The sequence below is a fragment of the Marmota marmota genome, unplaced genomic scaffold (genome assembly GCF_001458135.2).
Source record: "Marmota marmota marmota unplaced genomic scaffold, marMar, whole genome shotgun sequence".
Lineage (NCBI taxonomy): Eukaryota > Metazoa > Chordata > Mammalia > Rodentia > Sciuridae > Marmota > Marmota marmota.
In genome coordinates this window covers 10,356,067-10,368,175 of record NW_025999998.1, presented here as the reverse complement: position 1 = coordinate 10,368,175, position 12,109 = coordinate 10,356,067, and the positions used below count along the sequence as shown (strand labels likewise).

General features: G+C 41.9%; 1 protein-coding gene and 1 pseudogene across 7 annotated transcripts in view; both read left to right on the top strand.

Annotated features, from left to right (window-relative positions):
- The window catches only part of Dock8 (dedicator of cytokinesis 8), a 219,561-nt gene that overhangs the window by 202,891 nt on the left and 4,561 nt on the right, over positions 1-12,109 (top strand). For all 7 annotated transcript variants that reach the window (XM_048806862.1, XM_048806858.1, XM_015492898.2 and 4 more), the window contains one exon: positions 867-973. In XM_048806862.1, the coding sequence (XP_048662819.1) occupies positions 867-973 (107 nt within the window). The remainder of the gene's footprint in view (positions 1-866; positions 974-12,109) is intronic.
- On the top strand, positions 1,275-4,665 carry LOC125617897 (annotated as a pseudogene).

Here is a 12,109-nt window from a genome sequence, read left to right as displayed (position 1 = left end):
ACAGTCTAGCTCCTGGATCAGTCACCAGATGAACTGACAGGCCAAGGGCCTTGCCAGCAAGGAGTTCCTAGGAATCAGGCTCCTTAGGTCACTTCAGACCCGACTAGACCTTCTCAGACTTCTTAGAACTCTAATTCCTAAACTCAGCTTGGGACTAAGCCTGTCTCAAATGGAGGGAGGTATTAGCCTAGAACTCTCTAATCAATGGGCCCCCTTAATGTCAGTTCTAGATGCTCACTTGTCCCACCCTCCACACTCAAAAATTCAAGGCGCATTGTGACTCTTTATTCACTGAACACATTTTCCATCTGAGGATTCACTAGCAAAATTCTGAGTCCACTTAACATCAGGAGAGCCGAATCAGCTAGAGGAGAAATGACTGTTGCCTTTCCAAGATCAGAAAATAATTAGGAAGATTTTTGTTTTTGTAAGTGCCAATCCTTTGATGAAAATGGAAGCCTCGGTAAACCCACAGCCACAAACTATCTGAATACTGTACAGCTCTCCGACTCTAGCTGGCACTTGTGCAAAATGATGTCAACACTAGGGTAACCAGATAAGTGGGTCTGAGCAGAGAGATAAGGCAATTGTTAGAAAAACTGGAGGCACATAACTTTTGATGCATTTGCTTTACCTTTATGTATCAAGGAAAGCCTATTTATACCTGTGAGTATTCTCCTAAAACTTAGGATTCCTCCTAAGGAATCAGAGTTACCTGAGAAGCTCAAGACCTTCCTTGACTTTTTGTTTTAGTCAAACCAACTACAAAATTAAATGTTAAAACTAAGAAGCCACTCCAACATTTTCTCCAAATAATGTAATTTTCTTTCCAATATCAATTTTGTTTTCTTACTTTTTTCCATCAGGGACCACTGGAAGTAGCCCAAGTGTTCTTGGCCGAAATTCCAGCTGACCCAAAACTCTATCGACATCACAACAAGTTGAGGTTATGCTTTAAGGAATTCATAATGAGGTAAGAATGGAAATGGGTGGGAATTTCAGTACAGCAGTGGTTCTCTAAATGTGTTCCCCATACCAGCATCTTTAGTATCACTTGAGAACCTACTAAAAAGATAAAATGGTGCTGGAGGTATAGCTTAATGGTAGAACACTTACCTAGCATGCACAAGACTCTGGGCTTAATCCCCAGCACTGCAAATATAGAAAAGGAGGCAAGGAGGGAGGGAGGGAAGGAAGGAAGGAATGAAGGAAGGAAGGAAGGAAGGAAGGAAGGAAGGAAGGAGGGAGGGAGAGAGGGAGGGAAAGAAGGAGTCTCAGGCACCTCTCACCTACCCAATCCCATGGGGTGGGTTCCAGCAATTTCTGCATTAAAAGTTCTGCTGGGGACTGGGGTTGTGGTTCAGTGGTAGAGCGCTTGCCTAGCACATGTGAGGCACTGGGTCCAATCCTCATCACCACATAAAAATATATAAATAAAATTAAGTATTTTATTTTATTTTAAAAGTCCTGCTGAGTGATGCTGATGTGCACTGAAGTTTGAGAACCACTGCAGTAGAGCAGTACTACATCTACTACTAATAAGTAATTTATACTTAAACTGTGAAGTGCCACTTCATGTCTACAATCTCATGTATGCCTCACAGTCACAGTGTAAAACAGGTACATCATCATCCTCATTTTACAAAAGAGGAATCAGAGGTTCAGAGACGGGATGTGATTTCACTTACAGTCACATAGCCAGTCAGAGGCTGAGTTCAAACCAGGTGATCTGCATCTGAATAGTCCACATTTCCACCAATGTTCTGATAGCCCACTGATGCATTAGCGTCCCAGAAGTTCTTAGCATTGACAATTTTTGTAATTTCCCAAATCATAAATAACTTGTTTTTAAAAACCGAGAAAGAGATACTGCCTCAAATGGAGAGGTAAAGGTAAGGTTCTCAAGCTGGGATTTTGCAAAAGTGTCATCCTGAAGACACTTCCCCTTGTCACACAGGCCTCATCTCTGCTTCTGAATTCTGCAGTGGAACTGGCTTCCAGAGCAGCTGGGTCAACCTGGACAGGAAGTAGGTCTTTGGGCAGCCTTGGAATCTCTTAAAATATAGACAGGTGTATTGCATCTCTGAGACCTTAAAAGAATTACTAGGAAGGATGTGATGGCATTTCACCTATAAGAGAAAAGGACATCAGAAAAATGTATGCCAATGTTTCTTTTTATCTAGAATCTTAGAGCAGCAGTTGTGATTTGGATATGAAGTGTCCCCTAGGAGCTCCTGTATTAATGCAGGAATGTTCAAGGAGAAATGCTTGGATTAGGGGAACCATAACCTTATCACTCCATCTTAATTTGAATGGACAAACTGGGTGATAACTGTAGGCAGGTGGGACATGGCTGGAGGAAGTGGGTCACTTGGAATGTGACCTGGAAGGGTTCATCTTCCCTGTGGCCCTTTTTCTCTTGCTCTCTCTGCTTCCTGGCCACCATGATGTTGTCCCTCACCTTGGGCCCAGAACAATGGGGTCAGCCAACCATAGACTAAACCTCGGAAACTATGAGCTCAAAATAAACTTTTCCTCCTCTAAATTGTTCTTGTCAAGTATTTTTGTCACAGAAACAAGAAGCTGACTAACACTATAGCATATAAAGGATAGGAATAAGCTTACTTGACAGATGAGGGAGAAAGGAGGCCAAAAGTTAAAGTTTGTTAAATTCATTGAAAACTCATCAGGATGCTGAGGTTGGAAATATGGCCTTCAAAGGTTGCAGTGGTCCAAGGGCTCTCTGGACTTCTGAAGGGACCTGTGAAATCTTAATGAGTCCTTTCTGTGACCCAGGTATGATATTAGTTAGGGGAACAAGAGCAGGGAGCATCTGTTCTTGATGATCGTCCACACCTCCACACAGTCGAATAACAACACAAAGCAGCCTGCACTAAGAACGCTAAGTGTTCTAAATATAGGACTACAGAGATCAGAAAAGGCAGGTCCACTACAGAATGGAGTGATTAGAACAGGCTTTGTGGAAAAACGCCACTTAAACCTTGTCTTGAATATCTGTTGGGAAGAAAAGGGGTAGGGGAAGAGGAAGCCATTACTGGCAAATGAACCATCATGACCGCAAGACTTGGAGTCAGGAATGCCGACGGTGCTTCTGGGCTCCTCTCAGTCCTGCTAGAGCAGCATGTTCTTGAAAGCCTGCCAGGACAGGAAGCAAAGATCAGAGAGGCAACAATATTAGTAAACAGGACTTTGCGTACAGTTTAAATGTAAAGGGAAGCTTATTAGGGAAGAAGTGATTTTTCTTTTTGTTTATAGTTTAAATTGATTTTCTGCACTATATCTTCAATCCAGTATCTTGTGGGTGTGATCATCTCCAGGACTCCACCTGGTTAAATGTATCTAAGAAATCCTTATTGAACTCACATTCCTAATTAGCTCCCAGCCCCAGGAAAAGTTACTACAAATGGAGCTGAGAAAAACTAGTCTCAGGCAAGAGACACAAAAGACAATGGGATTTTCTAGGAATGGTCCTTTAATGAAGTTATATATTTAGTTTTGGAGGATGTTATCTTTCTCCCCATGTGGCCTGCAAAAAATGCTGGGGCCTGAGACTGCACTTCTAATCAATTCCCAGGTGCTGATGCTATAGCTGGATGGAGGAGACTGAGTAAGAGAGGCTATAGAGTTGCTTGATTACATCCCTTTCACATTTTCCCCCTCCCCCAGACCTAAACCCCTCAGGCCATCTCTGTTGTCATTGGCCTCTTTTACCTTCCCTATCTTCCCTTCAAAAAAGTAAATGTGCTCAAACTGCTACTCCTCCAACCAATGTCAGCAAACACTTAGCACAGCTTCCAGCCACATGTGTGGGGAGACAAAGTCCCAATACAAATGGGACAAGGCAAAGTGGGGCTGGCGCAGGGTCGCCATGTTGTCTCAGGACAGCAATGATGACAAAGATGTTTCATTGTTTGACACAGAAGAAGAGACAACTAATAGACCAAGAAAATCCAAAATCCGACATCCAGTGGCATCATTTCTCCATTTGTTCTTCCGAGTCAGTGCCATTATAGTCTATCTTCTCTGTGAATTGCTCAGCAGCAGCATTATTGCCTGTATGGTGGCGATTATCTTGTTGTTGTTATGTGACTTTTGGGCATGAAGAATGTCACAAGTAGACTGATGGTAGGCCTTCGGTGGTGGAATCATATTGATGATGATGGAAAGAATCATTGGGTGTTTGAGTCCAGTAAGGTATCTCCTCAGGAGAATAAAACTTTCAGAGGCTGAATCAAGAATCTCTTGGTTAAGACTAATTGCCTGTCCAGTGCTGTGGGTGATATTTGCCTTTAGTGCTCTCTTCTCCTTCAGAGTAAAGTGGTTGGCTGTGGTTATCATGGGTGTGGTTCTACAGAGTGCCAACCTGTGTGGTTACATCAGGTGCAAAGCGGGCAGCCGGAAGAATTTAACCAGCATGGCTATCTCGTATCTTAGAAAGCAGTTTTTAAAACAAAACACTGGAAATGAACAGAGAGAAAGCTTATGTTCTCTGTGATATTGGGGAACAGGCAAAGAGATTCTTGATTATGAACTGTTTAGAGCTCAGTCCAGTTGCATAGAGGAACATTGTTTTTTTTGTTTGTTTGTTTTGTTTTCACTTACAAAGTTACTATGAAAACTGTTTGTTTTTTTTTAAACAAAGTTTTTATTTTCTTTTTCTAGTAGTTGAGGCTGGGAAGTATGATGATATCACCAGAAACATTGTCAGAATTTATTTTATGGTGTACATATGTATGCATATAGTAATGTATCAGTATATCCCAAATTAATGTGTTAGGTTTACACTTATTACAGAGATATTTGCATTTTGATCCATAGAATATAGGATATTCTTAGTCTTATCTCAAAGGTATGTGTGTTTACATACTATTTCTGTAGATTATTTTCAGAAATAAGTTGATTCCATGATTAAGAATAAGCACTTGGCTTGTGTATGAGTTAAAAAGTTAGAAAAAAATGTTAATTTTAAATATATACTTCATGTTGAAATTGCTTACCTTAGACATGCACAAGTGAAAACCAAATTCAGGCTGGTAGTGTTAACTAGTTTCTAAGATTTTCTTTTATTTTTATACTTAAGGCCTAAATAATAAATGGAATCTTTATAGTTTATGTTTAAAGGATACCCAGGGATTGCTGCTATTCTATTTATTTCATGGAAAGGATAGTCAGATTTTTATTTTGGAACTTCCTGGAAACTCTTTGGTGGTCTTTGGACTAATAAAATCTTTTAGTACTAAATTAATATTATTCTTACGTCATAGTAAGAATAATCATTTAAATACTTGGCGTAATAAATGCCTAGCGACATTTTATTTTATGAATCTATTTTTTCTTGCTATAAGGGAGATATTGTAAATCATACATTTGTATTAATAATATTTCTTAAACAAGGAAATATAGTTAACTGTAAACTAAACCAATCTACAAATTATTGTAGGCATTTGTAAATTCTGTTGTAGGTACTGGAAACTTTGTTGGAATCTTTTAATCAGCAGATTATGTTGTGAATGTATTTGTACATTGTTAAAATATTTTTAAAGATGTTTTGTTTTAGTTGAATAAATGTCTGTTGGAGTGATAGCTTGGAAGGTGCACAACTTTATATTTGTATAAAACTATTGTTTACAAAGCAAAAAAAAAAAATTGGGATGGGGCTGCAGGTAGAACCACAAGCCCTCTCACATTTCATCTGTGTCAACCCAGGTGACTTTTCCTCCACTTTATTTCATATAGATCAAAAGTGGGAGGTGAGGTGGTATAAATTCACTAAAACTCACCAACACTACACTTAAAATAGGTGAACGGTGGTATTATGTAGATTGTACCCTTAGTAAGTAGTAGATAAGTCAGGTGTGGTAGTGCACACCTATAATCCCAGCTACTCAGAAAGCGGAGGCAGGAGGGTTACAAGTTCAGTCTCAGCAACTCAGTGAGACCCTAAGCAACTTAGCAAGACGCCGTCTCAAAATGTAATAAAATTTTTAAAGAGCTGGATGAGGATTTGTGGTAGAACTGTGCAAGGTTCCGGGTTCAATCCTTAGCACTAAAAAAAGGAGAAGAAGAAAAAGAAAACAGTAGATGTGAAAACCTTCTCTTCTGCCCCCACCCCTGCTTTATTGCTTCTAACTCCAATCAGGAAGTTATAGCTGTTCAACGTGCAGAATAACTGTTTTGTCAAGTGCGTTTGTTGCCATCTTACCACTTTGCTTTAGAGAGTGGAGGTGACAGGAGTGGGAAGTGGGGGTTGAATTGCTCTCAGACTTCCCCTTCAGTGAGCTCCAGCTTCCCACACACCTGGGCTGCCGATCAATAAGCCCAGAGTTCTGAGGAGTCCAAAGTGAGCCTACTGATGCAGAACTCATAGCGGAAACATGACCTTGCCAGGTCCACGTGGCTCGTTCTGCTGCCACCTGGCAGTGGCCTCTCTGACTCAGCTGTAGCGGAACCAGACACAGCCACAAAGAAGGCTGGCAGCTGACCTGCTGCAGCCAGCACTCCTCCAGCCAGGCCTGCTGTCCTTCACACAGCTGCCAAGTGGGACCTCTGTCCTCTACTGCCTTTCCCTGAAGTAAAAGAGAACACCTCAGAAGCCAAGAGTTGCCAAGCTCTGTCCCCTTTGGGCTCCCCAAAGCACCCAGACCCTTTTAGGCACTGCACTCTTTCTAAATTTTCTTCTTACATATCTGGATTTTTCCTTCCTATAAAGACTAATTGATTTAATTTTTTTTAAAATTGTACCAGGGATTAAATCCCGGGGGACTTAACCACTGAGTCACATTCCCAGCCCTTTTTATATTTTTTTTATTTTGAGACAGGGTTTCACTAAGGTCTCACTGAGGGCCTCGCTAAGTCACTGAGTCTGGCTTTGAACTTGGACTCTTCCTGCCTCAGCCTCCCAAGCCACTGAGATTACAGGTGTGACCCACTGCACCTGGCTAAATTTTATTTTAATATTTAAATCAAAGATAGCAGTACAGGTGCCCTTAAGAACAGTGTTTCAGATACTCTCCAGGAGAGCTCTACTGCACAGGTACAGTTATTGAGTCAGAAAACAGGGTGTTGTGGCCATGGTTTTAAACTGGAATTAGGGTCTGTGAGAGAAAGAAGAAGGGATTTGCCCAAGTAGTGCAAGGAAAGCCAAGTGCACATAGTGAGGGTGGAAGAAAAAAAGTAAAGGGAAAAAGAGCTGAGTATTTAGTGGGAAAGTAAATCTTTATCATGAGAGGTTGCTCAGAAGCAGGTCAACTGGGAAAATATAAGTGACTTGTCATTTTCCCAGGGCCACAGAGACTGCATTAATGGGTTAAAGATACTAGGTAAAAAACTGAAAACCAAGTGGAATAGCTAAAGTGCTTGTGGGCATGGCACACACACACACACACACACACACACACACACACACACACGACACTTCCCCCTTTCTCATCCCACCTGCAATAACTCTAAAGAGAAAACACCATTTTGGCTGCAGTGTGTCTCTCTTCTCCTCTCCTATCCCACCTCCCCTCTCCTCCTTGGACATGCTTTTGGTCCTCCTGCCCTCTTGCTTTCAGGATGGGGTCACCTTCCCAAGCCCATAGCCCTAACCTAGCCCCCTTCCCACAGTGGGCCACTGGGCTGCTGCACCTGTGCTGGGGAGGCAGCCATACAGGCGCCTCTGGGCTGGCTCATCCAGAAGAGGTACAGATGGCTCCAGGGGGACAGCAGGAAATCAGGCCACAGCTGCTCCCTGTCTGCCCTGGGGTCCACTCCCTGCCCCCACAATTGTGGGCTTTTGGTCATGTGCTTCCCTATCTGCAGGGAGGGGGTCACACAGGAAGAGTGACTTCCTTGAGCTGTGCACCCCTTTCACACCAAGGACTGACTCCGGGCAGTGCTGAAGGAGCATTTCCTTGGCTAGGTGCTCACACAATGATACCATTTCATCCCCGTGGACCATTTTATAAAGGAAATGAGGCAAAGAAAGGCAGTTGTGATTAGCCCAGCATTACACAGCAAGCAAAAGGCAGAACCAGGATTTAAACTGAGAATTTAAATGGGCCTCACATTGGGCCAGGCTGCCCTTGACAGCTGGGGTGGACAGGTCAGGGTATAGGGGAGAGGCAATGCAGGGGGCAGGTGGAGAAAGCCACTGAGATGGAACCCGTGGAGGTGGCCGTGCTCATGGGACTCTCACATCCACTGTAGCTTTCCCCATGGAGAGTTCAGGTTCAAGATTCCAAAGGAATTAAAAAAAAAAAATGCTTCTTTACCCAAAAGCTCTGGATCCCATATTACTGCAGCTGCAGGAGGAGCGGGAGCCACTGCTGAGCTTCTCCCATCTCCATGAGGTTCTCCCCTCTTTCAGCAGCTTTTTCTCACCAGGCCCAAGTGGAGATTTGCTAGTTACCAGGAAGAATCTAAGAAAGGCAAAAGACTACAAATCGAGGCTCTAGAGGAAGGCGCTTCAGCTTGATACCAAGGCCCTAGCCCTGGATTTTAGCTGGACATGATAGTCTTTCCCAGACAGCATGTGTGGTGTTGGGGTTAAGAGTATGGACACTTGTGCTAGATTGCCTAGACCCAGATACCCATTCCATTTAACCAGCTGTGTGACTTTGGAAAACTTACCTCAGTTTTCCCAAATGTAAAATGAAAATAATAGTAGCTATCTTCCAGAGTTAGTGTCAGGATAAAATGAATTAATACAGGGAACTGATCAATTTGAATAGGAAACAGACTCAATCTGATTGAAATATAGAGAATGTCTACCATGACATCTGCCTCTCTAATGTACCTTAGGATACAGAGGGGCTGATGAGACACACTGGCCTGAGAGCATCGGGATCTTTGGTTTATGTCCTGCCCAGTTGTTCTCACAGGTAGGTGAGACTCAACAGGGCACTTACCTCCTTTGCACCTTAGTTTCCCAACCATAAACTAGAGGAACTGGAATATAAAATTTCCATTGTTGGAGAGGATGCGAGTCCAGCATGGTCATACTGCACAAGTGGGTTCAGGTTGGGTGTAATAATAGCAAAAATACTAAAAAGAACATTGAACGTTCTGGGTTTTATCTATGTGTCCATCAGTTCCTGTCTAAGCATTTGATATGTTTTAACTCATTTAATCTCAACATTACTTTATGGGGTATTCTAGTATTATCTTCACATCACAGTTGAAGAAACTAAGACACCAAGAGGTGAAATAACTGTTTTAATGTCACAAAGCCAGTAGGAAGCAAAGCAAGATTGGAAGTTGAACACTCTGGCTCCAGAGTCTGTCCTCTTAACTAAGATGATTTGCTCTTCCTCTAGGAATTACATTCAGTTGCTAATAACACAATATAAGTAAGAATGACTTAAATAAGAAACTTATTTTTCTCTCACATAAAATAAGGCCAGAGATCAACACAGAGCTGTGTAATGGCCTTATACAGTCATCAGAGCCCCTGGCTCTCTCCATTCTTTTGTCCTGCTATCCTGGGAATAGCACACTCATTCTGATGGTCATGATTGGGCTGCTAGGGCTGCCGTCGTCATGACTACTAATACGGGCATAGAAATGAAATTTTTTCAAAAAAATTTTAAATGCTCTTTAAAAATTTTCCAAGTGATTTCATCTTGTATCTCATCAGCCATGCCTACCTGAAAGGGAGGCTAGGAAACAGAACTTTGCAGATGGGTACTTTTCCTGGAGTTTGGTTACTAAGCAAAAGAGGGAATGGGAAATAGGAAAGCAACTAGCAACGTTTTGCCACATGGAGGCAGATGCCTGGGCTGTGCTGAAGGAGCATTAAAGAAGAAGGGGGCAAGAGAGGGCCAGTGACCACCCTCTCTGTAGGAGACAGCTGACTCCCTTGTATGGTGACCCCAGACAGTTGGGAACCACCTTATGGAGGACCAACTTGCTTCCCTTTCCAGTCCCCACCAGCCTGACTTCTGTAGGACTGTGACAGCTGGAAAACCCTGAGCACATTCATTTTAAGAAAATGCTGTGTTCAGGGAGCATACCAAGGAAGGGAAGAGCACAGAGTGTCTTCAATGGACATCCCTAAGTGAGAGCAGCACAGCTCAGGAGTCTGTGGACCTAATGAAAATGTCACAGATAAGACTGTTTTTACAAAATTGTTTGCACCATCCATTGTTTCATGATCCTGTGTGCATTTCCCAAGAGATATGGCTATTCTCTAAGAGGGAAATTTAGTGCATAGTCTTCTTTAGTTTATGGATTTAAAATAACATAATAGAAATTATTTTAATTTTAGTAAAAGACCCTGGAGAATATGACCCAAATGGTAAAAAGAAAAAATATATAGCAAATATACATTTTTACAAATTATAAAAGTTGTTAAAATATAAAGTAATATCACTATATAAAATCAATATTTTAAATCTAGCTATTAATATTGCAAAACACCATGTTTCTCTGTTGCCATGTGACAGAGTACCCAAAGCTTAGCAGCTGAAAACAACAGCACTAACTTGTAATTGCTGTGTGTGGCTCTGGGCTTAGTGGGAGGTTCTTGCTCTGAGTGTCTCAGTTGCCGTCAGTGGCTGGGGCTTGAGTGGCAGGTGGCTTCCTCTCTCCTGTGTGGTGTCGTGCTGAGGTACTCCAACAGCCGCTCCTCCTCCCTCTACCTTCCCATCCTCCTTTCCAGAGTTGGCAATTGCAGGTGATTGGACTGTTCACAAGATGGCACAATCCTGTGGCATGTGTCTAGATAGGGAGGGAGGGAGGGAAGCCACATTGCCTTTTCCTCCAGTCACACAGCATCACTTCCACCACATTCTGCACACAGAGGCAGCCACACAGGATCACCCACCTCTTGAAGTGGGAAATGGGAAAAGTTCTAGACAGTATATTCCTGTGGCAATTTTTAGAAAAGACACTCTGCCACTCTATGGAAGCACGAATCTACCTTATCCTCACATCTTCTTTAACTCTCCCAAAAATCCTAGGAGATTATATAAGATTCTATCCCCATTTTCCATCCTGATAAAATTGAAGATGTCAGTGGTTCATGCTGCTAATGAGTAGAGTTGGTTTCAACCCTAGTCCTGTCTGCATATAAAACATTGAACCCAGTCTATCACACAGGGTAGGAATCATATATGTTAGCTTGCTGTTACTACTACAAACAAAGAATACAGAGGGTTAATTCTGACAAACTTGTTAGAGTAGACATCCTCAAATTAGCAGTTACCTTCTGCAGACCTTATCCCACCTCTTGGAGTCTGCCAGTGTTGCTAACCTTGGCCTTGAAGTCATCCTGAGACTGATTTTATTTCACACATGGTGGTAGCTCATAACTGTAAGTTAAGGAGCAATAAAAAAATAATAAGGGATGATATGGATTTCTCAGGATTCAAAGGCTATATAACCTCCCTCCCAGGTCTTTCCTGAAGCCTTTGATAAATAACTCTTTGGTATCCTACAATTTGCTTCAATTAATGTCAAACTTAAAAGACAGGTGAAAATCCAGTTAAGGGAGTTCTTTTGGTTTCAATTAAATCAGTTCCTTCTTGTGTAGCAGGCTATTTCCATGATGAAGCAGTGGTCATAGGTTTAATTTTCCCAAGGGGCCAGGTAGCCTTCTCTTGCCTCATAGCTGTGTGCCACCTTCTTCATCTTTGACTGTCCTCCTGAAACTTTGTTTGGTGTTTGTAGGGATATCTGGTAACAGCATTGGGGCATGCCAAATCTAATACCATTATTAGGAAAATACAACATATTGATCACAATATTGATCATATTGAACCTCATTCATTTGAAAACAATAGAATTATTACTAATTATTACATGACAGTTCAGTTACAACCATTACTTTGTCCCTTTAGGGATTATTGATTTATAAGTCGCCTTGGATAGAACGGTATAAAACAAGACGACTTTATCATATTTAAATTGCATGATTTTCTTTTTTGGTAAGTAGCATACTGTGTGGGAGACTGTGGAAACTAAGTCTAACAATCCACAAGTCAGACAACCACGATGAGTTTTAAAGATTTTTCTGTGTCTTTAATGCTCTGCGGTTTTGTCGTGATGGGGTCAGGCATAGATCTGGTTTTGTTCATTAGAAGATTTTCATCTGTTTTTAACTCTA